General features: G+C 42.9%; 1 protein-coding gene across 1 annotated transcript in view; it reads right to left on the bottom strand.

Annotated features, from left to right (window-relative positions):
• rngtt (RNA guanylyltransferase and 5'-phosphatase) overlaps positions 1-21565 on the bottom strand; it is a 135125-nt gene extending 113560 nt beyond the window's left edge. Inside the window, exons 1-4 of the mRNA XM_056247449.1 lie at positions 21212-21565; positions 19556-19665; positions 19369-19472; positions 17763-17851 (exon numbers count right to left, since the gene is read on the bottom strand). Coding sequence (XP_056103424.1) covers positions 17763-17851; positions 19369-19472; positions 19556-19665; positions 21212-21275 — 367 coding nt within the window. The 5' untranslated portion in view covers positions 21276-21565. The remainder of the gene's footprint in view (positions 1-17762; positions 17852-19368; positions 19473-19555; positions 19666-21211) is intronic.
• Between the last annotated feature and the right edge of the window lie 5808 nt (positions 21566-27373).

Raw genomic sequence — 27373 nt, 5'->3', positions numbered from 1 at the left:
AAAAAAAAAGTACAACAATTAATAAAGATAATGAAGTGTCTTTAGTCTTTACTATGTACTAACATTTAAATGAATCATTTGATCAAATGCTTTATCATGCACATGTTTTTACATTGTACTATATTTATTACAAATATACCTCCATGTAATTACAGCTGTAATTCATTTCTGAAATTATATCTAATAATCTCATCTTATTAGCAGCATAAGTGCACGTTTACTGTTAGCAGTGTATGTGCAATACAACATGAACACGATAGTAAACATACTGCATACACACTGCTAACAGTAAACGTGCAGAGTAGTTAAAGACACCTAATATAAAGTGGGAGTACAAGCAGTACATGTATATAAAGAACATTTCTCATTTCAGAGAAGTGCTGAAAACTGGTTTTGGCTCATTTAAGCGCTCGCTACTCTTCACCAGCGTACGCTTCACACTCCCACAGCGCTTCACAAGTCATGTGACCACTTTACATACACACACCCAACGGCTCTGCACACACCTACAACTGATGAACCCACGCCAGACATGAAAAAACCTTTTCTTTCCTGAGAATAAACGACATGAAATGCATTTATCACGCAGCTCGAATCATCGTGGCATGATCATGGTGTCACTACGAGAATAAGTACCTCTGCTAATTCACAAACACACACGCGACTCACAAACTTAAAGCTGCAGTCCGTAGCTTTTTGGGGGTTAAAAATTATCCAAAATACATATTTGAGAAAATACATAACCAGCCAGTGTTCAAAACTCTCTGCTTGCCTTAGCTCGATTCAAAGCGGTAAGCTTGTGATAATGTTTTTAATTCCAGTGGTACTGGTGGATTTCAGCGGGAGATTCGAGCATGTCTTTGCGTCATATTTGTACACACACATCTGCACACCACACACACATCATGAAATCTAAAATGGCATTTCTTATTTTTATGTATGGAATATTGCAGTGTTTATCCGAAATGATTTATCCGTGCACATCATTGTGTTAAATTCATTCATAATCTTTAGCTAAAATATCTTCCCCTCCCTCTTGCAGCATCTCTTCTCTGATGATGTCAACCTGTCACTCACATGAGATCCACCAATAGCAAACCACAACCATCCAATCAATTCTCAACAGACAAAACCAAGCCCGCCCACATTTGTTCTTGTTCCTGAAGCGTTTCACTGTGATATCCGACACAATATAGTTGGGTCATCTATAGCATTTTCGTGACCGTGGAGAGCGAAGGTTCGTTTCTCACTGGATTTGTCATCTGTAAAGGTTAAAGAAAAAATTTAGCCGGGGTGCCCCTCACAAAAATGTGGGGAAATTTTGTGAGAGCCCTATATCCAAAATGGCTGCCGTCAGCCAAGCTGGAAATTAACTTTTTAATGGTTTTGCCCACAGTGCTGCATAATACATGGTTTCTGAGAATATTTGGGTCACAAAATTAATAAATTATGTAGATTTATTGATTTGACCTATTTTTGACCTTCAAATTCAAGATGGCCACCAATTTTTGGCTCTTTAAGGCGAGACACTACAGGTGAATAGGGTAAAATGTTTAACTTACAGATATCACCATGAAACTTTACCAGTTGATTACTCACATGAATAGGAGAAAAAAATGTATTGTGAGTTTTCTGTAATTCTATGTTTAAATATGCTAATCAGGCTATATCTAATTAAATATCCACCAATTTGCATATATTTTGAAGTGACGAATCTGACCATTGAAAAAAACAAGGTTCAAAATTACTTTAGCATTTTTGTTGATATATTCAATGAAAAGACATCACCTGAGGGGATTATGAATATCTCTTTTTGTTACCCTGTAAATCAGAAAATACTGTCAATAGCCTTACATTGATTTCCGCCCTATTTTTAGGCATAAAATGTCATATAAATCAGGCCAAGAATGATATATCAACAAATCCCTCTGGACAAACCTTCACAATATAGTTAGGAATAAGACTGTACAGTTTGGTGTATGTAGGTGCTACAGAAGTGGAATATCGTCACTAGGAGTGTGAGAAAAAACGTCTCGGTTACGTATGTAACCCTCGTTCCCTGAGTAGGGAACGGAGACGTTACGCTGAGTGACGACGAATGGTATTTCGCTTAGAAAGCCTATCGACTTCGAGTATTAAAAAACGAGCCAATGGCAAAGAAATGCTATGGGTCTGCGGGATTTGCATGGCGCAACTCCGCCCCACCTCATGGGTATAAAAGGAGGACGCCGGCAACATGCAGATATGTTTCTTCGCTGAGGAGCCTAGACTGAACTCAGGCGATCCCCACGGAACAACGGAAGTGGCAGGCAGACGTAACGTCTCCGTTCCCTACTCAGGGAACGAGGGTTACATACGTAACCGAGACGTTCCCTTTCGTTGTCACTCCAAGTTACGTCGAGTGACGACGAATGGGGTTCCAGTCTAATCAAGCCAGCTTCACAGCGGTCTTCCAGTGCCCTGCGTAAGTCTGAGCTCCCTGTTGTGAGAGTGGCACGGTCGAAGGACTCGTACTTAACACAGGAATACCAAGGTACACTGGGAAGCATATCTCAGAGGAAATATGCAAATAGTGCCTGCCCAAAGGGGGGACTTATAGAATACACATATGACCGGGAAGGGGGTAGCATACGGAGAACACTGGGGTGTCCAGCCCGAAAGGTGGAATATTTCAACCCCAGGGGAGCAAGGTGGCTTGCCAAGGGAAAGACACGTGCTCAGAGAGGCTTACAGTGGAAATACTCATGTGGGGGTTGCTCAGAGGGGGGACCATGTGTAGCCGGCGCCGTCTGCACTTCACCGACTACTGCGTTGTGTTCTGGTGCACTGATGACAAGACGCTGACGTTCCTCAAGACACTTTATTCTGCACACTGCACAATTCCAAAGAGAGCAAAAGATCAGGGTTCTATCCATCAGAATCAGCCTCTCTCAGTCAAATAGACTGCAGACTCAGCATTTGATCACATTCAAAAATCAGAAAATAAAATACAGAAAAATAATTATAGAAAATAAACATATTGCATGTCATTTCTGTTATTGACTAAGGGCTTTTAGCTTTTATAACATGAAATAAACCATCCTCTTTCCAATAATACATACAGTAATATGCACAAAGCGAAATGTACATACTTTACATCTAGGCTGTTCAGTGCCATTGAACATCAATCAACACAAGAAAACTTTAAATGAACCAGTTAGGAACACATTAGGCTTATACTCTAAACCTGGTATTGGAAGTACATACCTGCACAATTCCAAAGAGAGCAAAAGATCAGGATTCTATCCATCAGAATCAGCCTAACATAAGAAAAAGGACAACTGAAACATGTAGGCTACATCAAAAGAGGATAGAATAGTGAGCGCTAGCATACAGCAAAACAAAACACGAGGTTAGCTATGTTAGCAATTTATTATGCTCTCAAAACAGAAAAGTTCTCAACTCATCTCAAATTAATGTATGTGATTGTGCACTCATCATAAAATACACGTACAAATTACCCAACACATTCTCATCCTTTGGCGTCATATAGGTGACGCCATATGACATTTCGTTGAAATACTACGCACATGGCATCCTTTAGCGTGAATATAACACGCACTGTTATGGGTAGGTTTAGGTCTGGGGTAGGGTCTGCGTCTCATATTGACGCTAAAGGATGCCAGTAACGTGTATGACGCCTTGGGTTCTGCGTGTTATATTCACGCTAAAGGGTGCCATGTGCGTAGTATTTCAACGAAATGTCATATGGCGTCACCTATATGACGCCAAAGGATGAGAACGGGCTCAATTACCATGTGCACTAAAACTAAAGTTACAACAGGTAAACGTCAAGTTTACATTGCACTGATGTAAATACGTACCTCTCTGTCAAATAGACTCCAGACTGAGAAAAGAACGCGGAAATTCAGTATATAGCCACCACTCTAGCCTCTATCCAATAGACTATCCAATAATCTATCCAATAACAGACAAAGAGCTGGTCCGAGGTCCTCAAACACTGCGTTCGGTCTACATAGGCGCGGAGAGCGCATACTGGACAGAGCAGTGCCAGGACTGGGTCTGCCTCCTCCAGGCAGCGCTTGCAGGTTCACCACCTGGTCCCGGAAAGGAGTGGTGGGAACCTTGGGCACATATCCAGGCCGGGGGTCTCAGGATCACATGAGAGTAGGCCGTCCCGAACTCCAGGCATGCTTCGTCAATGGAGAATGCGTGCAGGTCCCCTACCCTCTTGATGGAGGCCAGTGCAACCAGGAGCGCTGTCTTCATTGACAGGAACTTAAGCTCAGCTGATTGCAGAGGCTCAAAGGGAGCCCTCTGCAGGGCATTTAACACCACTGAGAGGTCCCAAGAGGGAACGAGAGGAGGGCGAGGAGGATTCAGTCTCCTCACTCCTCTCAGGAACCTGACGATCAGGTCGTGCTTTCCCAAGGACTTACTTTCGCCTGTGTCATGATGTGCGGCGATAGCGGCAACATACACTTTCAGAGTGGAGGGAGACAGCCTTCGCTCCAACCCATATTGCAGGAAGGAAAGCACGACACTAATCGAGCATCTCCGGGGGTCTTCTCGGCGAGAAGAGCACCAGCTGACGAAGAGGATCCACTACCTACCTTCGAACCTGGACACGCTGATCGGATAACATTCCGATCAGAAGCGCGTTTAGACTTGTCTTTTCAATGTCTATGTGGACAACATCCGGATACAGGTCGCATGTTAATGCCAAGTGTAAACGCAGCCTCTGACGGCAGGTCGGAGTAACTGGTACTCGGAGCGTCAATTTAAGGCTATTGGCAGTATTTTCTGATTTACAGGGGAACAAAAAGAAATATTCATAATCCCCTCAGGTTATGTCTTTTCATTGAATATATCAACAAAATGCTAAAATAATTTTGAACCTTGTTTTTTTCAATGGTCAGATTCGCCACTTCAAAATATATGCAAATTAGTGCACATTTAATTAGATATAGTCTGATTAGCATATTTAAACAAAATTACAGAAAACTTGCAATACATTTTTTTCTCCTATTCATGCGAGTAATCAACTGGTAAAGTTTCATGGTGATATCTGTAAGTTAAAATTTTTACCCTATTCACCTGTAGTGTCTCGCCTTAAAGAGACAAAAATTGGCGGCCATCTTGAATTTGAAGGTCAAAAATAGGTCAAATCAATAAATCTACTTAATTTATGAATTTCTTGACCCAAATATTCTCAGAAACCATGTATTATGCAGCACTGTGGGCAAAACCATTAAAAAGTAAATTTACAGCTTGGCTGACGGCAGCCATTTTGGATATAGGGCTCTCACACAATTTCCCCACATTTTTGTGAGGGGCACCCCGGCTAAATTTTTTCTTTAACCTTTACAGATGACAAATCCAGTGAGAAACGAACCTTCGCTCTCCACGGTCACAGAACTGCTATAGATGACCCAACTAATAGGGAAAGAAAAGACTATAACAACTTCCTTTTCACAACGGATTTCAAAACTTTCAGATATAAACGCTTATATGCTTAAATGCCTGAAAACAGTTTTATACAAGTTTACATTTCTTTACAAAACTAGAACTTATATTTTTTTTTAAATGAGAATGGACTCAAAATTGACAATTCTTACTTTTTAAGTCGTTTTTTCCACTGCAGTGTTTATTATAACTGATTTATACGGATTATTATGCCTTGATAATCCTTAATCAAAAACATAAATAATGTCCGCCCCCTCTTCTCTGATGATGCGTACATTGGTCCCGGGTGAGTTTCAGTCCCGCCCCTCCCGGACCCCGTGGACTCACATTCAGTCAAAATCAGTTCATTTGAATAGGAATCTTCGCAGTCGTGAATTTTGCGTTGGGTTTGTGTGAATTCACTCATAAAGCTGCTCGTGTGACTTCTGTGTGAGCAGTTCATACACTAATGCAGCTTTATCACTGACACTTCCTCTAGTCACATTAACATACAATCAATCCCCAACGGACACAATCAAGTCCTGCCCCGTGCGTCCCGCTCCCGTTAAGCTGTTTCACGTCGGTATACGTCAATGGGGAAGAAAAGCCGGGAGCGATTTCTGATTTAAAAGCATCCCAAGATGCACCTTGATTGCAAAGAGGTGGCGATCTTGAAGAAGCCCATGTATACGACATGGTTTATACTTTATTATTATGATACTCGCTTCACCTGTGTTTGGCCGTAATGCTTTTGTTCTGTGATTATTTCATCATATGTCAGATCATTTCATATGAAAATATCTCGTGTTGCTATTGCAAATGAAACATCCAGACACACAGAGCAAAGACTCTCCTGCTAACACACACTTACTTTTAAGGGTGATCAATCTTCACGAGAACCAACTAACACTACAGGTCACGATACACACATTCATTGGCTGAAATGCTGTAAACTCCTGTCCACAAAAGTGTGGAAATGCGAATGCAAGTAAGAGAAGCTGGTGCACGTCGTGTTCCCAGATGTGTGTGTTAGTGAGGCTAGTTTGAACACACACACACGATTATAAGCTGCGCGCCGGTAAAACACACACTGACACATACAGCGCAACCTTTGATTTGATATCACAGTTCAGTTTTATTCCGATGACTTGTGCAGCCCCATTTCCTTATGTTAATGTTACATACAGATTAATTATTAGCTTTTCATCAACTCTGCTCCCTCCTTCAGTGAAGGTCTACAAGATTTTAATATTTTTTTTGCCTGTTTATAGTGCTTGCAAACACAATAACTATCTAGAGTACTGATGAATTATGAATATTCCAGGTTAGCTAACTTCACTGATTAGCAATGAGAGTGATCTAGTGCTTCACGTGTGTTGCTCTGCTGCCCTGAGCTCACACTCTCTGCGTTCCCATGGTCCCTGCGGTGTCAATCACACTGTTGCCGTGGTGATAACAATGACACTCATAATACTCCATCCTCAGCATCCAGGATCCCAGCGACTCGAGAGCGCCTCCAGCAGGACAATCACAAACCCAACACACACTTCATCTGCGCCTCGGTGCACAGCCAAACCTCAAGTTCAGGTGACTAAATATTTCAACATGTAAAAACAATTTGTATTGATATATCTGAATTTGAACTAATGTTTGGGGTCAGGAAGATTTTTTCCACTTTAAAATGATGACACGTTACAGACTATCTCTATGATATTTCACCTCAGTCATTGGCTGCACATAAGCACTGATGAGAATTATTCTTAGAGTTCACTGTGTGTCACTGACTCAGGAAAGTCTCCCATGATGCCTCATTCATCAGGTCTCAGAGCATCACGACTGGATGGTTCAGCCATATTCTTTCACATTTGTAAGCTGTAAAAAAGGCCACCATTAGTGTTATATTCAAGTGTCTCAGTTCCTTTGTTATATGACAAAATTGACGCATTCGTCGCAGCATCCGTCCAGCGGGCCAATCCGCGCCGCGGAAAAGACGTGCAGGTCAGTGCTCCCGCCCACTGAATCGAGTCTGACGATCGGGAAAGCGGATGGATGCAAGCTACTTTAGTGTAGTGTTTACCTTTGCTAAAGTTGTGTGCGTGCCTGTAAAGTAAGTAGCAGCCTGTTTATACATTGCTTTCTATTTAGTTTATAAACGTTTGAATAGCCCGGCATGTGGAAAAGTTAATGTATGCGAGTGACGATGCGAACTAGCTCGTAAAGATGTTCGTGTGTATATTTGCATACTAGTTTCCTCAGGTATTTCGTTGTTATATTTAGAAGACATAATCTATGTACCTTTTAGTCATTATATGGTTTATGTAATATATATATCGCTCACTTCTAGAGTTAAAGCACGCTTTGGGCGCATGCGCACTAATGTGATAGACAGAGCGGCTCCATTTCTTTCCTCAGCAGGCATAGGTGTCGCATTTCAACCGCTCAGTATTAATCATTTTTTATCAGTGCATTTTTCCATATAATGGCACATTTGTTCCTATTGTACTATATTAATCATAGTGATGTAATATTCATTGTGGAGATTACTGTTACTATGTTTATTGTGACTACTATTATTTGTTATTGTTATTTGTACTTATCTATTTTCTTATATCTGTATTTATAGAAAACCACACACACATGCAAAGTCGAGGTTATTCAGTGTACTGAGTTGTGGTGACAATAAATGGGTTATTCCCGAATACCTGATATAAGTCTCTCACCGGACGCTCTGTAGTGGGTCTGTTATCAACCGGCAAAGTCAGCTTCTACTAGCCAACATTTCTTCATGGTCCTTCGAGCCGGAGCCCCAGATTTACTACGGAAAGATGTCACAGTATGAAGAGGATGAGCCAGTCGTGCGTGTCAGGAGGAAGACAGCCCTCCCCGCACGATATGAAGAGTATGACCTCAGTGGCTTCACTCTCCCAAGACTGTTTCCAGAACCCATGTCACCACACTCTCAGTTTCATCCTACAGTGCCTTCCAGCCCAGAACCAGAGGGTGCAGCTGGTATCACTCCAACATCGCTACTGTGCAAAAAGCCTGATCGGCCTTTACAGTGGTCTGATAATGAACCATGGGGAACCAGCATCCTCCAGCGTGAGAACAGGGATCTCCGCCTTGCCCATGACAATCTGCTACAGACGATGCAGCAAGAAAAAGACCAGTACTCACAAGAACTTTCTCAGCTGAAACGACAAATGCAGCAGCTACAGATCCAACTGGAGCAGCGACAGCCTGCAGCACAGTCTTCTCCTCCTGCCACCCCTACGCGACCTGTACCAGCGCCACGCAGTTCGCTGAGAACACAACAGAGTGATAAGAGCTTCACACCAGTGTCAGCCCCACGATTCAGGTCTATTGAATCAGATCAGCCCAGGCACAGTTCTGAGGCTTTCCTAGCTCCAATAGCTATCCCTAGAGCAGAGCCACACTCTCCCCACCACACGTCACACTCCGAACAGGACAGGTGGGATGCTTCAAGGGAGGAAAGAGCCTACCCCAAAACTGAGACGCCTTATAGGCCGAGTCGTTATGCATCATACAAGCCAGAGAACACAGCCCCTCAACCTTTTGAATCCGCCCAACGCTCTCACCTGCCAGGCGGGGCATGCAGCCCAGTTCCACTGGAGCTACAGCAGATGTACAGAGGTCCGTCCCCCACAATTCCAGACTTTGTACATTCGAATCCTAGAGAATTCTCGCGGCTTAAGATAGCACTGGAAAACATTCTCCCAGCTACAGCCACGGAGAGATTCAAATTCCAAATACTCACTGACCACCTCAAACTTGAGGAAGCACTGCTTATCGCTGATTCGTACAGTCATTCACAACAACCCTTCACAAAGACCATGGCAGCACTGGATCAGCAATACGGTCAGCCTCATCAGCTCGCATTGCAACGTATAGCAGAGCTCATGGATGGTCCAAACTTGGCCAGTGGGGACATTAAAGCTTTCCGACTCTTCGCCCTCAGGGTTCGTTCCCTCGTTGGCATGCTAGAGCAACTAGGAAGGAAGGGCACCTTTGAGCTGCAGTGTGGCTCCCATGTCTCCCGGCTCCTAGGGAAGCTGCCGCATGACCTCAGGTCAAGTTTTCGACGCTTTGCACATCCTCACCAGGTGCCAATACCTACCCTTCTTGATCTGTCAGAGTGGCTAGAGTATGAAATTCAAGTGCAGGAGGACACATCAAGGTTTGTAGGAGTTAGTCGTCGTGGATATCCAGCACGAACACGAGAAGTAATCAGAGACTCTAAACCATTCGCTAAAAGTGCCACCATTCTTTTTGGCACAGAGAAAGCACCTCCACAGACAAAGATGGCACCTACAGCCAACAAACCTGCTTCAACCCCTTACTGCCCTTACTGTGACCACCATAAACACTCCCTCAACAATTGCAACAACTTTAAGCAGCTTACCGTTGACCAGAAACGAAACTGGATAAGAGACTGCAATAGATGCTGGCGCTGTGGGAGGAATCATCAAGTTTCAGAGTGCAATCTGAAAATGCGCTGCAAACAGTGTAATGGACGCCACCTACTGGTCCTTCATGCAATCAATCCCAAGAGTGCAGACATCCCAAAGACTACCCCGAATGAAGGTTCGTCTGCTAATGCCTGCCTTCTCAACACTACAAACGAGATACTTCTCATTCGTAAGCCCCCTGCCAGCCGAAAGGTTCTTCTAAAGATCGTCAAGGTCATTATCCGAAACGGGGCACACAAGATGAAAGCCTATGCTATCCTGGACGATGGATCGGAGAGGACCATCCTTCTGCACAATGCTGCCAAACAGCTGGGCTTAAAAGGTCAGCCAGAAGATCTTCCACTTCGCACAATCAGGCAGGAATTACAAATGCTCTCTGGTGCAGCAGTGTCCTTTCACATCTCCCCCCTGTCTCAGCCCAGCAAACTGTATCACATAAAGGGTGCATTCACAGCACAGCAGTTGAGTCTTGCTGAACATACACACCCGGTTAAGAGCTTACGGGAGAAATACCACCACCTCAGAGGGCTTCCTTTGAGCCATTTAGAGGCAGTTCGCCCTGTCCTGCTCATCGGATCAGACTACCCCCACCTCATTACGTCAGTGGAGCCAATCCGCTTAGGCCCCCCAGGGGGACCAGCAGCCATCAAGACTCGTCTCGGCTGGACTTTGCAGGGCCCTGTACAACACCTGCAGCATGCGGTCACTGAACAACAGTGTCTTTTCACCTCAATGGCATCTCCAGAAACTGATCTTCTCAAACAAGTGGAGAGACTTTGGCAGATAGATGTGCTTCCCTGGCAAAGTGAAAAGATGAGCACAAGATCCAAACAAGACCAGGAAGCAGTGGAAATTCTGGAGAGCAAGACAGTGAGAGTAGAGGTGGATGGTGTTAAGCGCTATGCAACACCACTTTTGCATGTTAAGAACATGCCAGACCTCAAGGCCCCCAAAAATGCTGTTCTCCCTCATCTGCGAGCCACAGAGAGAAGGCTGGCCAAAGACCCAAAGCAAGCATCTGCCTACACTGCAGAGATTCAGAAACTAGAGCAGGCAGGTTATGCAGTCAGGGTGGAACCAAGTGCTGAAGCATGCTCAACTAACACCTGGTACATTCCCCATCACCTGGTCCAACACAATGGGAAGAACAGAGTTGTATTTAATTGCTCATTTCAATATCAGGGTCAAAACCTTAACAAGCTCTTGCTCCCTGGACCTGTGTTAGGCCCATCTCTTCTCGCAGTGTTGCTCAGATTCAGAGAACATTCCATTGCTATCAGCAGCGACATCAAGGGGATGTTCCACCAGATTAGATTGCTTCCAGAAGACAAGCCACTCCTGCGATTCCTCTGGAGGGATCTAAAGACACAGGATCCACCCAGTGTTTATGAATGGCAGGTTCTCCCCTTCGGCACGACATGCAGCCCTTGCTGTGCAATCTTTGCATTACAAAAACATGTCCATGACCATAGCCATCCTGGGGAAGACGTCCACCATTCTGTCCTGAAGTCTTTCTACGTCGACAATTGTCTGCAAAGCTTCTCCTCAGTGGAAGAAGCAAAGATTCTTGTTCAGGAGCTTATTAGCAGAGGGGGGTTTTGACCTGAGGCAGTGGTCCAGCTACCAGCTCTCTATCGTAAGCCATTTACCTCCTGAGGCCAGATCAGATGGCACTGAACTTTGGATTTCACAAGGGCAGAGCAACACCCAGGAATCTACACTGGGGCTTCTCTGGAATCACCAAACGGACACGCTTTCCTACAAGTACCGTCCCATAGCAACCACTGAGACTACCATGCGTACCATTTACAAAGTTGTGGCAAGTCAGTACGACCCTCTGGGCTATCTTATTCCCTTCACTACCAGAGCCAAGCTCATAGTGCAGCACCTTTGGGATAAGAAAAGGGACTGGGATGACCCACATTTACCTGCAGATCTTCTACAGACCTGGAGAGAGTGGGTGGAGGAGTTGCCTGCTTTGCAACACATTGTCCTTCCAAGGTGTTACACCAGCCCACTCAGAGACACAGACATGAGTCAGAGAGAAATACATGTTTTCTGTGATGCCTCTGAGCGTGCTTATGGCTCAGTCGCCTACCTCCGCACAGAGGATCAACATGGGCAGGTAGAGGTTGCCTTCCTCACAGCCAGATCACGAGTGGCACCCAAAAAACAGCAATCGATCCCTCGGCTGGAACTCTGTGCTGCTCTGACTGGGGCACAGCTCGCTAAAGTAGTCAGAACAGAACTGAACCTTCCCATAAACCAAATCACTCTTTGGACTGACTCCACCACAGTCCTCACTTGGCTGCAGTCAGACTCTTGCCGATATAAAGTGTTTGTCGGAACCAGAGTCGCTGAGATCCAGGATATTACAGACAGGCACACATGGCGTTATGTACCATCAGCTCATAACCCAGCAGACGATATAACACGAGGGAAGAGCCTAAATAAGCTGGGATCAGACAGCTTTTGGTACCAAGGGCCATCCTTTCTCAAAGATCCTCCAAATCTGTGGCCGGAAATCCCACATCCTGTGGCTGCAGATGAAGACGAGCTTCGTAAAACAGTTCCCTGCTTCTTTACCTGCTTCGCAGCCAGCTTGTCATTCCCTGACATCAGCCTGTTTAAGACTTTTGAAGAGCTAGTTGAATCCAGGGCCTGTTATGGGGCGGCAGGCAATAGTCAGACAGCTGATGACTACAAAATGGCCGAAATCAGTGTCCTACAGCAAGCTCAGGAGGAGTGCTTCACCTCTGAACTGGAGCAGTTAAAGGCAGGTAAATCACTTTCCAGAAGCAGTCGATTAAAGACACTTGCCCCTGAACTTGACCATGAGACTCAGCTGATCAGAGTAGGAGGTCGCCTACGTTGGAGCCCTTATCTAGATCCAGATACAGTGCACCCCATTGTCCTAGACCCGAAACACCCAGTCTCTAAACTGCTCATACAGAGTTACGACAATAAACTCCACCATCCAGGCCCTGAAAGAGTCTTTGCCGAGCTTCGGCGTAAATATTGGATTCTTCGAGGCAGAGAGGCCATCAAACGGTGTCAGAGTGCTTGTATGGACTGCCAGAAGTGGAGAAAAAACCCTGAGGTACCAAGAATGGCAGACCTACCTCCAGCCAGATTACGTTTATTCAAGCCCGCCTTCTACTCAACAGGAATGGATTGTTTCGGTCCATATACTGTTAAAGTAGGTCGCAGAAACGAGAAGAAATGGGGCATCCTGTTCAAATGTCTCACTACCCGGGCAGTCTACATTGACGTCCTTCATAGTCTCGACTCTGAATCATTCCTCATGGCTCTCAGGCGATTCATCGCAAGACGAGGCAAGCCATTCGAGCTTTTATCGGATCAAGGGACCAACTTCAAAGGAGGGGAGAGAGAACTGAGAGAAGCATACGCAGCTATGGTCCCAGAACTGCAAGAGCAGCTGGCAAGCCAGCAAATACAATTCCACTTCAATCCCCCTAATTCTCCACACTTTGGTGGCAGCTGGGAAAGAGAGATTCGATCCCTAAAACAGGCCTTGATGACAACACTTGGCGCCCAGTCTGTCACCTTCGAAGTGCTGTACACTATGTTGGTGGAGATCGAGGGGATCTTAAATTCCAAGCCAATGGGCTACACTTCATCCAATATTTCCGATCTGGACCCCATCACACCAAATTCCCTTCTGATGGGGCGGCCAGATTCATCACTTCCTCCTGTGATTTATCCGGAATCTGAACTGATCAGTCGACGCAGATGGCGGCATAGTCAAGTCCTTGCCGACCAATTCTGGAAGCGATTCATCAGGTTCTACCTACCAAGCCTTCAGACCCGCCAGAAGTGGCAGGATGAGAAATCTGACATCCAGGTTGGCACCATCGTCCTGATCGTTGACCCCCAATTGCCAAGAGCCCTCTGGCCGGTGGGCCAGGTGTCAAGGGTATTCCCCGGAGTAGACAGCAGAGTAAGAACAGCTCAAATTAACGTAGGAGAGAGGTCGTACACACTCATGGTGTCGCACGCCTCATCCAATTGCCTGCCATACCAGATTAGAGCTATTTTGAGTGGTATATGTTATAGGCCTTTTGTTATTGTACATATTTCCTTACGGACATCTGGGGGCGGCTGTAAAAAAGGCCACCATTAGTGTTATATTCAAGTGTCTCAGTTCCTTTGTTATATGACAAAATTGACGCATTCGTCGCAGCATCCGTCCAGCGGGCCAATCCGCGCCGCGGAAAAGACGTGCAGGTCAGTGCTCCCGCCCACTGAATCGAGTCTGACGATCGGGAAAGCGGATGGATGCAAGCTACTTTAGTGTAGTGTTTACCTTTGCTAAAGTTGTGTGCGTGCCTGTAAAGTAAGTAGCAGCCTGTTTATACATTGCTTTCTATTTAGTTTATAAACGTTTGAATAGCCCGGCATGTGGAAAAGTTAATGTATGCGAGTGACGATGCGAACTAGCTCGTAAAGATGTTCGTGTGTATATTTGCATACTAGTTTCCTCAGGTATTTCGTTGTTATATTTAGAAGACATAATCTATGTACCTTTTAGTCATTATATGGTTTATGTAATATATATATCGCTCACTTCTAGAGTTAAAGCACGCTTTGGGCGCATGCGCACTAATGTGATAGACAGAGCGGCTCCATTTCTTTCCTCAGCAGGCATAGGTGTCGCATTTCAACCGCTCAGTATTAATCATTTTTTATCAGTGCATTTTTCCATATAATGGCACATTTGTTCCTATTGTACTATATTAATCATAGTGATGTAATATTCATTGTGGAGATTACTGTTACTATGTTTATTGTGACTACTATTATTTGTTATTGTTATTTGTACTTATCTATTTTCTTATATCTGTATTTATAGAAAACCACACACACATGCAAAGTCGAGGTTATTCAGTGTACTGAGTTGTGGTGACAATAAATGGGTTATTCCCGAATACCTGATATAAGTCTCTCACCGGACGCTCTGTAGTGGGTCTGTTATCAACCGGCAAAGTCAGCTTCTACTAGCCAACATTTCTTCATAAGCATTAAATGAAAAGTAATTTTACTTTCATTCTCGTACACCTATTCTTGCCTTGATCATATCATATATCTAAACCTTATCAAATCCACATTCATTTTAGTTAAATGAAAAATAAGAAAATACTTACGAAAAGAGGTTTCATTTGTGCATTGATGATTTTAATTTATTTACAACAATTAAAAAGCAAACCCCTTGATTTAAAATTATATAAAATCCATTTAAATGGTTAAATTATTTATAAATTAAATTATTTCTGGGGGGGTTTAGAACACGTGTGCTGAACAAACGTCATGTGACAGCGAGCGACAAAGCAACAGGACGTTTTTTTTTTGGGCTTGGCTTATATTTCTGTTTAATATTAAATATATTCCGGCTGGCTCCAAATGTGTTGCTTAGCACAGCATTTTCACTTTCAGTAACTCTAAAATGTCATTCGCAATTCGATTGGTCTACTCTGCTCTGATTGGTCAGAGGGTCCAGTCTGTTGTGATTGGTCGACTCTGCTCTGATTGGTCAGATGATCCAGTCTGCTGTGATTGGTCTACTCTGCTCTGATTGGTCAGATGGCCCAGTCTGCTGTGATTGGTCTACTCTGCTCTGATTGGTCAGATGATCCAGTCTGCTGTGATTGGTCTACTCTGCTCTGATTGGTCAGATGGCCCAGTCTGTTGTGATTGGTCTACTCTGCTCTGATTGGTCAGATGGCCCAGTCTGTTGTGATTGGTCGACTCTGCTCTGATTGGTCAGATGGCCCAGTCTGTTGTGATTGGTCTACTCTGCTCTGATTGGTCAGATGGCCCAGTCTGTTGTGATTGGTCTACTCTGCTCTGATTGGTCAGATGGCCCAGTCTGTTGTGATTGGTCGACTCTGCTCTGATTGGTCAGATGGCCCAGTCTGTTGTGATTGGTCGACTCTGCTCTGATTGGTCAGATGACCCAGTCTGTTGTGATTGGTCGACTCTGCTCTGATTGGTCAGATGGCCCAGTCTGTTGTGATTGGTCGACTCTGCTCTGATTGGTCAGATGGCCCAGTCTGTTGTGATTGGTCGACTCTGCTCTGATTGGTCAGATGGCCCAGTCTGTTGTGATTGGTCGACTCTGCTCTGATTGGTCAGATGGCCCAGTCTGTTGTGATTGGTCTACTCTGCTCTGATTGGTCAGATGGCCCAGTCTGCTGTGATTGGTCTACTCTGCTCTGATTGGTCAGATGGCCCAGTCTGTTGTGATTGGTCTACTCTGCTCTGATTGGTCAGATGATCCAGTCTGCTGTGATTGGTCTACTCTGCTCTGATTGGTCAGATGGCCCAGTCTGCTGTGATTGGTCTACTCTGCTCTGATTGGTCAGATGATCCAGTCTGCTGTGATTGGTCTACTCTGCTCTGATTGGTCAGATGGCCCAGTCTGTTGTGATTGGTCTACTCTGCTCTGATTGGTCAGATGGCCCAGTCTGTTGTGATTGGTCGACTCTGCTCTGATTGGTCAGATGGCCCAGTCTGTTGTAAATGGTCTACTCTGCTCTGATTGGTCAGATGGCCCAGTCTGTTGTGATTGGTCTACTCTGCTCTGATTGGTCAGATGGCCCAGTCTGTTGTGATTGGTCGACTCTGCTCTGATTGGTCAGATGGCCCAGTCTGTTGTGATTGGTCTACTCTGCTCTGATTGGTCAGATGGCCCAGTCTGTTGTGATTGGTCGACTCTGCTCTGATTGGTCAGATGACCCAGTCTGTTGTGATTGGTCGACTCTGCTCTGATTGGTCAGATGATCCAGTCTGTTGTGATTGGTCTACTCTGCTCTGATTGGTCAGATGACCCAGTCTGTTGTGATTGGTCGACTCTGCTCTGATTGGTCAGATGGCCCAGTCTGTTGTGATTGGTCGACTCTGCTCTGATTGGTCAGATGGCCCAGTCTGTTGTGATTGGTCGACTCTGCTCTGATTGGTCAGATGGCCCAGTCTGTTGTGATTGGTCGACTCTGCTCTGATTGGTCAGATGGCCCAGTCTGTTGTGATTGGTCGACTCTGCTCTGATTGGTCAGATGGCCCAGTCTGTTGTGATTGGTCTACTCTGCTCTGATTGGTCAGATGGCCCAGTCTGTTGTGATTGGTCTACTCTGCTCTGATTGGTCAGATGGCCCAGTCTGTTGTGATTGGTCTACTCTGCTCTGATTGGTCAGATGGCCCAGTCTGTTGTGATTGGTCTACTCTGCTCTGATTGGTCAGATGGCCCAGTCTGTTGTGATTGTTCTACTCTGCTCTGATTGGTCTTCAGGTCTTCAGCACTTGATACAGTGATATGAACAGTAACTATGGCATTGGTTTTACCATATCAATCTCATCCTTAGGATATGAACAACAACACGAACCAAACTCTTCAAGCTTCAGCTACAGTGTTTGAATGTAGCTTCAAGCAGGAAGTAAGACTGGAAATACTGACGACTCGTATCAGGCAGTCAGAATCACGTCTTTCTCTCGGGAGGCAATAACTCCATTTACTATCTTAGCACTTCGATCTTTAAAACTTTGCAGACCGTTTAAGTTCACAAACAGCAGTATTACACACTGCAGGAACGAGCATATCAGATAAAACATAATAGGGGCACTTTAAAATAAACTGCAGTCTGTTCCTCAAGTGAGAAAATAACTCTTGGAAATTGGACATCAGCATAAAAGTCATATAGATGACTGAAGAAAAACTGCATGTTGCGCCGTGACTAGATAGCACACAGTGTTATTGTTGGAATAAGGGTTTGCAAAAACAAAATCAAGCGTCAAAGCTGAGCTGGCTGGTCTTACCGATGAGCTCGGTGGGCGTCTTCTCTATGAAGTGTTCACACAGTCTGATGAACATCTCTGTAGTCTCTGCCGTGGGGCATTCACCGTGGCTGAGTGAGACAAACACATGACATGATGTTAGCATGACAGATCAACGCTAGCATGTCAGCTACAGCAGAGAGGCTCGAACGGCACACACACAGATCCATTAGTATGACATCATACAGCAGCAACAGGTCTGACGTCTCTGAGTGGCTAAAACTACCCCATCTCACGCAGAATAAAGTCACACGTGAAGGTCTATCATACTAAGATTAAATGAAAAGGCAGTCTGAGCACGCACACGCTTTCATGCTAATTCACTATTAGGGGTGGGAATCTCTAGGCACCTCACGATTCGATTCGATTACGATTCAGAGGGCTGCGATTCGATGCTAAATCGATTATCAGAATCTTTTTTGTGTGTGTGTGACTATAAATACTTTGCTTTAAAAGTACAAAGTAATGACCCATAAAGAATTAACGTACAATATATTTTATTAACATTGCAAAGAACCAACAGGAAAATACATGTGTGTCTGAACTAGCAGCAGCATATTTGTAGTAAATTAATAATATAACAACGACCGGTAACGTTACAGCCGAGTGTTTTTCCTCCTCTGGCTGGAAACGTGTCATTTGGCTTCATGTGTCTTGTTTCCGAAATATTTTAGTTTTACTCTACAAAGCTTACAACTAGTGTGGCTCTTGTCCAGCTCCTTTCCCCCTTCAACTTCAGAAGCCAAAATATTTCCACACGTCAGCTTTTAACGAGGAGGGTGTTTGGATTTGGCGCTCAGCCATCGCGTCCGCGTCTGTTATGTGCACGCCACAGACGGACCGGCCACTGCACTTCCGCGCTTCAGAGTTCCGTCTTTCGCGTTCCGTCAATATTACGTTATTATAAATATATATCTAAAAAAATTTTTTTTTTTTTTTGAAAATCGATTTTTGACAATTGTGAATCGATTCAGAATCGTCCACGTCCGCATCGCGATGCATCTAAGAATCGATTTTTTCCCCCACCCCTATTCACTATACACTTTAATTATAATAAAACTTCTAATTCTGTTTAAAAACACTGTCGTTTTGTATTGTATTTCAATCATAAAAATAAGTTTACACATTATATTATTTTAAAACCTAATTTATTACATTTACAAAATGTTTATTTTGGTTGTTAGAAAAAAAAACACACACAAGACAAATTTGAGTGTAAGTTTACAGTTTGTAACTCAATAACTTTTTTGTGATTTGAATATGTTAACTAGATGCCATGTTTTGCTTATTTATTAACTTATATATTAGGGCTGAGAAATGATTAATCGCGTCCAAAATAAAAGTTTGTGTTTACATTATATATGTGTGTGTACTGAGTATAATTATTTTGTATATATAAATACACACACATGGCATGCATGTATTTATTTAAGAAAAAAATATATTATTAAATCATATATAAATACAGTATATACATGCAAATATTTCATAAATATATACATGCATGCTGGGATCTTCTCTTATGCGCTGTTACATTTCAGATGCAAGGGACAAAAAGCACAGTATTCATTTGCGGAGGTTCACATACCCTTTACAGGAAAGTTTGACGTATTTGATTCCTTCTTTTTCGATCTCGGCTCGATCATAGAAGCGGCTGGTGTTGGTCAGGTCCACCAGCAAACCCATCTTCACCTGCGGACAGGTGAGCATCACATCAACACAGCTCGGTCAGAACAAGAGCATTACAGAGCTGTTTCAGAGGAACCTCCATATACCTTCAAGCTTTTGAGATAGTTGGACAGCATGCTGGGATGAAACCGGTTCTCCTCGGGCACTTTGTCATCATACCGAGGTCCAAGCATGGTTTTCATGGGCAGAAATTTACCTGAAGAGAGAAATCATCATAGAAGCGCATGTTATGACACTCACGATGATGGCTTGGTTCAGTGAAACCTTTACAGAAAGCATTTCTGTGGTACCAAAGTACAATGTTGGCATCGGCGGTAATACCATGGTATTAATAATAATATGCATGACATGTAGCACAATTAAAGGAATAGTTCACTTTAAAAAAAAAAAAATCTGTCATCATTTACTCACCCTCAAGTTATTTCAACCCTGTATGAATTTCTTTCTTCCGCTGAACACAAAAGAAGATATTTTGAAGAATATGGATAATCAAACATTTGATGTACCCCATTGACTTCTGTAGTGTTTTTTTCTTTTTCTTTTTCCTACTATGGAAGTCAATGGGGTCCATCAACTGTTTGATAACCCATATTCTTCAAAATATCTTTTGTGTTCAGCGGAAGAAGGAAACTCATACAGGTTTGAAACAACATGAAGATGTGAAAAATTATGACAGAATTTTCATTTTTAAGTGAACTATTCCTTTAAGTTTAATACTTTCCTCTGATCTTAGATGCCCAAACATAACCATGTCCTAAAGTTCAAAGTTCAAAGAGTTTATTGTCATATGCACAGACAGAAAGCATGTTTCCCTGTACAATGAAATTACTTTGCTGTCCACGTAAAATGTCATACAATAAATACAATGTCATAAAAAAAAAAAATAACAAAAGAAAGATAAATGTTCTTAGATAGGCCTACATGTCTAAATGTTCTTAGATACATGGGAAAGTAAGAACACTGCATGAAATGTCAGGGAATTTTTTTTTTTTTTTTTATTGTTCAGCTGACTAAATAAATTAGGAACCGCTGCTGTGCAAAACACTACAGTTGAAGTCTAATCTCTTTAATATTAATTTCGTCATCATAGCGTACAATGAGGTCAAATCAGTTCTACGCATTTTTTTTTTTTTTAAATAGACTAAAAACAAGTCTATGGTTCTACGCCATAGTGCGATTCGTTCCAATCCTGCCGACGCCTGGCTCTCAGCGAATCAGGAGGCCGAGCGTAACATTGCGTGATTAATATTCATGAATCAAGCCCTCGCCATAGTAGCACACGCAGCTCCCGCCTCTTGTCCAGTGACGTAAATTGTGTTGATCTGCGTGTAGCGAGCTAATCTGGCTAGCCACTCCATTTAAAAAACCAGACCCAACAAACAAGTTTAGAGTGGCCCTCGTATGTATCTTGACGTCGTGCATGCTCCCATTTGAAAACACACGCACATTAAGTCATCATTAGTTAATTTAGGCAAAGTTATCATTGGTTAATTTTGGGAAACGACACAGTGCAGTGGTCAGTGCTATAAACGTTAACCAAGCACAGGCTAACGGTAGCTTTCAGTTAGACCGAAAGCAGATCAATCTGGTTTCACTTGAAGCTGCAGTCGCACAGTTCAGTGATTGAGTGCATTCATGCTCTCCATAATAGCCTAACTCTAAGAAACTGAATCATTGCATTAATGAGACTGAGTGTGGATTAGCAAAGCAGCTTTGTTGACAACAGTCTGGTATATGCTCACCAGCCACAGGTTGTCCTCTTCTGGGACAGTTCCTCCACCGAGGAGGCGCTCCGGTTTGAGCCATGCTCTCGAGCGGGACTCCGCGTTCAGCTGCCCCGGGGCTCAAGCCTGTCGAGCGGGCTGGAGGAGCTTCTGTGAGCCGCTGCCTGGGCCTTTGATAAACACAAACCCAGTGCTGTAAGCGTTTACCCGCTGTATCAAGAGGTCCGTGCGGTAGAAAGGCTAACTTTCATGAGATGAGCTCCATGAGGCGAGCGCTTCCCAAACCCTGCTCAGAAGTAAACAGTAATATTCCCCACGCTCACTGTCCCGCAGTTCTGTGCGTTACTTACATCTACAACCGACAGCAGTGACTCCGGGCGGCCAGCAGGGGGCGCTACACCTCTAGATAGATAGATAGATAGATAGATAGATAGATAGATAGATAGATAGATAGATAGATAGATAGATAGATAGATAGATAGATAGATAGATAGATAGATAGATAGATAGGTAGATAGTCTAATTTAGTTGTTAAAGCACAAAATGTCAAATATTAAAAGAGGGATAAGATGGTCCCTACCCTGGATAAACTTTTACAGCATGCACAAATGACTTTTAATATAATTCTTATTAATATATATATTTAAAGTGCTATTAATGTAAAATACTTCATCAACTACTCTATACATTTTATTTTCACAAATGATTTGATAATAATTGAGTAACCGATGCAGAATCCCAGTTAAACAGATTCATCTGAAAGGTAAAATTATGCTGTGACTTATATAGGCATATGAATATTTACTTATTTAATTGCCAATTTTTAATTAAAGATATGTAATAATAGCAACACTATGAATGCAAATTGAATGATTTCACATATTTAATGAAAGCAAAGATGTCTGAAATGTACATTACATTAATGGAAATATGTGAATTATTTATATTCAGTGTACTGAATAATAACCCCATTGATTGCAATGATTATTACATTTAAAAATAATAACACTATGCCACTTGGGGCCTTCTGTGCCAAATATAAGTGGCCCATCTTACCCCAATTGTCTAATTGTATACTTTTACTTCACAAATAGAAGCTACAACTTTACTCCACAAATCCAAAAACAACGTGTCCACAAATTTCTCATGAATAAATAGACACAAAAAAAATTTATATTTAACATGATGACGTCACATATTGCTATTTTCAAGAGACACAAAATTAGATCAATAAACTTCAGAACTGTTTCGGCTGACAAAACTTTACAAATGTTGATATTCAGATGAAATGACAAAATTAAACAGCGTAGCCATTCATCAAAAGTGCTGAGATGAGAGAAGAAGAAAAAATGAAGTGTGGGTCATCTTACCCCAGTTGCAGTGGTGGACAGTAACGAAGTAAATGTAATTCGTTACTGTACTGAAGTAGCTTTTTTGCGTATCTGTACTTTACTCAAGTATTTACATTTTGAGAGACTTTTACTTTAACTCCACTACATTTCAAAGTCAAATATCGTACTTTTTACTCTACTAAATTTTCAAAATCAGTCGTTCCTTTTTATTTATGAGTGGATAAAAACGTAACTGGACAAACGAGCCACCAATCACAGTACAGCGCGCCCGCTTTGTTTTGAACTTGCCTTGGCGTTATCTACTAGGCGTTATCTACTAAGCGCGAACCAGAGCCGTTAAATATGAGAGTTGCGAACATAGATGGTTGTGACAGTGATCTCGCCGCCGCGCGGTCACTTTATTCGTGTGGCTCTCAATAGTTCCAAACAAATCGCGTTGACAATGATTTTAAGCGGGACAGAGAGCAGCAGCTATTATTGCAGCAATTATTGGTAAGTATTGACGCATAATCTACATTGCTTACGTTGCCACTAAAATTACTTGCATATAATAGTTTTTTTTCTTTCTGGGGAGTAGCCTAGCAGAAACACTGCATTAATACGTTTTTGTGTTTAATTTTGGAGGGAAATTGGCTGCTCCCATAACATAGAATATAGAATATATATGTAGGCCTATGTATGTGTGTGAATGTGTGTGTGTGTGTGTGCGCGCGAGTGTATATATATATGAGTGTATATATATATATATATAAATGTCATATAAAATTAAGATGTTAATAATTATGACCATAGGCGCTGGAGAAAAATATATACAGTAAATACTGTACATGTTTTATACCTTATGGGAACAGTCCCCTTCCCTCCAAAATTAAACACATACAAAAATTAATTCAATTCCAATATACTGTATATATATATATATATATATATATATATATATATATATATATATATATATATATATATATATATACAGTATATATATCAGACTAATTAATGTCATTTCATTAATAGATTGGTGTGCCAAGAGTGACATTAGTCTTCACTTAGACTGAGTTAAGCAAGAGTCTTGTGACAAATTATAATAGGACATTATGGCCATAAAATATCAAAGTACTTGGATACTCAAGTACATTTGAAGGCAAATACTTTTGTACTTTTACTCAAGTGAATTTTTAAAGGCAGCACTTCTACTTTTACTTGAGTAATATTTTACCTTGAGTATCTTTACTTTTACTCAAGTACATGGTATGTGTACTTCGTCCACCACTGCCCAGTTGGTCCAGTAATTTTAAGCCAGAATGGGGGTCAACCTTGAACAAATTGCAACAGAAGCAAACTCAACTGATTTTGTATCCTCAATATGTCCTGAGTAAGAAAAAAAAAAGCCCCGAAGAATCCTATTAGGGGAAAATTTAGAAAAAGACCCAAATATTGCCTATTCATTCTTTTTCTCATGTGAATTGGGTAAAAATATTAACCTTTAGATATCACCATGGAAATTACTGAATTGATTACTTACATCAAGTTTTTTTAAATTGTTTGTTAACATGGACAAACGGTGCATAATATAATTACATATGTGCTAATTTGCATAAATACCACAACAGATCTAAACATTGGGTATAGCCAGGTGAAAATGTCTTGTTGAATCGTCTTGACATCCATCCATCATTCCTCTTCTTTCTTTCTAAGCAGAGACGCCCAGACTTCCCTCTCCCTAGACACTGGAACAGATGCCCGAGCCACCTCAGCTGACCCCTCTCGGTGTGGAGGAGCAGCGGCTCTACACTGAGCACCTCCTGAGTGACCGAGCTCCTCACCCTATCTCTAAGGGAGCGCCCAGCCACCCTGCGGAGAAAGCTCATTTCGGCCGCCGGTATCCGGGATCTTGTCCTTTCGGTCATGACCCACATCTCATGATCATAGGTGAGAGTAGGAACGTAGATTGACCGTTAAATCGAGAGCTTCGCCTTGCGGCTCAGCTCTTTCTTCACCACGACAGACCGGGACATCGACCGCATTACTGCAGAAGCTGCACCGATCCGTCTGTCAATCTCCCGTTCCATCCTTCCCTCACTCGTGAACAAGACCCTGAGATGCTTGAACTCCTCCACTTGAGGCAGGAACTCTCCACCAACCTGAAGCGGGCAAGCCACCCTGAACTGCCACCTTACCGTGGTGAAGGGGTTTGAGTACCCGAATGACCCTAGGAGCTGTTCTCCGGGGCTATATGTCCCTTGTAGGGTCTCCCAAGGCAAACAGGTCCGAGGTGACGGGTCAGACTAAGAGCGGTTCAAAAACCCCTTTATGATGGAGTTAAATTCAAGGACCGTGACGTCGCCCGGCATGGCGCAGCCGGGGCGCTTCCCCCCATGGGGTCCGACCGGGCTCAGCCAGAAGGAGCGACGTGGGGCCGCCTTCCCGTGGGCTCATCACCTGCAGGAGGGACCGTAAGGGCCCGGTGCTTAGTGGATCGGGCGGCAGTCGAAGGTGGGGGCCTCGACAACCCCATCCCTGGACACGGAAACTAGCTCTAAATCTTGTTGACATATAACAGTAAAATACTTAATGTTAAGGTCTGAATGGAACCCATTTAGGCTACCCATGAGCATTAATACATAGAGGCAGGAAGAAGTACTTTAGAAACCAGCCTTAATTATTATGGCAGAGATGGGGTTTAGGGCTGGGTCCGTGGGACTGTTTCTGGGGGATGAGTCTGAGGGAAGAACAGGAGACACGGGTAAGGAGAATGCAGAAGACTAAAGGTAGGTCAAATAAAAAGTGTCTGGATCAAAAAATCGAATTACGTACACAATGCACTCAATGAGATCCAAACCCCATCTCTGCAATAATAAGGCTGGTTTCGAAAGTACTTCTTCCTGCCCCTATGTATTAAAGGTGAACTAAGTAACTTTTTTACTTTAACCAAACAGCTTTGGAGTCATTGTAATGTTTATATTACTGATTTCGTGTTGAATGGTGGTCGTCTCGCACCTCCCTGGTGCCTGTGAGCCGCAAAACCACCCTTGCAACTTTGGGCCGGCTGGGCGCGCGCAGCTCTTAAAGGGGCCATACCTTATTTACACTCGTTACAGCGTCCATCCTACTGAACAGGTACCGGCGTACAGGGGGAGGGGATCCGGCCGTGAGTGCGAGCCATCTCTGCGTGAGTGCTATTCACGACAGTACAAGTACTCCACAGCGACTCTATGGGTAGGGTGACCACCCGTCCCGCGTAGCGCGTGTGCGCACAGCGTTTGAAGCCCAATTCATGCGTCCCGCAAATTGAGACCGTGTCACGCATAATCAATGCTTGCTCAAAAAAAAAAAAAGTCGGTCGCTCTATATCCTCGAGCCCCAGGCAGCCAAACGAACATTACTTGACAGTTCAGCACGCTACTGTTGCCACACCCACGTGACCTCAGTTGAACTGCTGACTGGGTTGTTGTCAACTTTTTCATTGTTGTCATGACAGCGCAGTGAGCGCACCTTCTCGTTCCGTGAACCTCTGGAGTTGTGAGTGAAGATTTTTTTTTAACTGTTCTTGTGGTGTTGAGCAACTACAATTCCTGTTAATCCTATAATTTTATATTATTATTTATTTAAAGTGAATAAATTGTAATGAAAAATAAATAAAATTAAATAGCTAAAGTAAAAGTGGAAGTGCATCTGTCAATTCATTGAATGTTCAAAATGTTATGAATCTTTATTTAGAAAAAAATACACATTGGTTGGCCTATTCATGAGCATTCATCAGCAATTACACATGTTTATGGGGAATAGGGCATTATTAAATATACCATGTAAGGTGGTGTGTGCTAGAAATGGGTAAACCACTATCAGTGAGTCTGCCCGTGGGGTGGGGGCACCGCCGCGCCAGGCAGTGTCCCACATTGTCCCTCAGAAACACACCCCTTGTCCCCCCTTGGGCTTATTAGCAGGTGGTCACCCTATCTAGGGGTCGCTGTTTGACAAAAACGAAATTCCTACTTAGTGCTGCTTTAATGCTCATATAGCCTAAATGGGTTCCATTCAGACCTTAACATTAAGTATTTTACTGTTATATGTCTACAAGATTCAACAAGACATTTTCACCTGGCTATACCCAATGTTTAGATCTGTTGTGGTCTTTATGCAAATTAGCACATATGTAATTATATTGTGCACCGTTTGCCCATAACAAACAATTTAAAAAAAAACTTGTAATACATTTTTTGTTTGTCTTGATGTAAGTAATCAACTCAATATTTCCATGGTGATATCTAAAGGTTAAAAATGTTACCCTATTCACATGAGAAAAAGAATGAATAGACAATATTTGTGTCTTTTCTAAACTTTCCCCTAATGGGATTCTTAGGGGCTTTTTTTTTTTTGTCTTACTCAGGAGGATACAAAATCAGTTGAGTTTGCTTCTGTTGCAATTTGTTCAACCTTTTTTCATAAAATGACTGGACTATCTTGCCCCCTATCTATATGCGCTTTACTAATGGATATATTTGTATAAATATGCACGTATTTATACATAAAAATATATTTCTAATGAGCCACCAGATAAAAGCTGCTCAGCACAAATTAAAACACTCACCTACAATTTAGATTTAGTTTTATACGGTCAATACTTTGGCGAAATGTGTGTTATACTTATACTTGTGACTCTTACTTATTCCTATATTATTCGCTTTAACGTCTCAATTTCAAATCTAATGCTTTGAAGCCGATATGATGTAATAGAGGGCGCCGCGCATGCGCAGTAAGTGCTTGAGGGGCCATTACGGGGGAGGAAAAGGAAACGGCGATGGTTTCACATTTGCAGCGCGTTACAGAC

This window comes from Rhinichthys klamathensis, unplaced genomic scaffold (genome assembly GCF_029890125.1).
Source record: "Rhinichthys klamathensis goyatoka isolate OS25496 unplaced genomic scaffold, OSU_Roscu_1.1 h1tg000001l_1, whole genome shotgun sequence".
Taxonomy (NCBI): Eukaryota; Metazoa; Chordata; class Actinopteri; order Cypriniformes; family Leuciscidae; genus Rhinichthys; species Rhinichthys klamathensis.
This window is presented reverse-complemented; position numbering and strand designations above follow the sequence as displayed.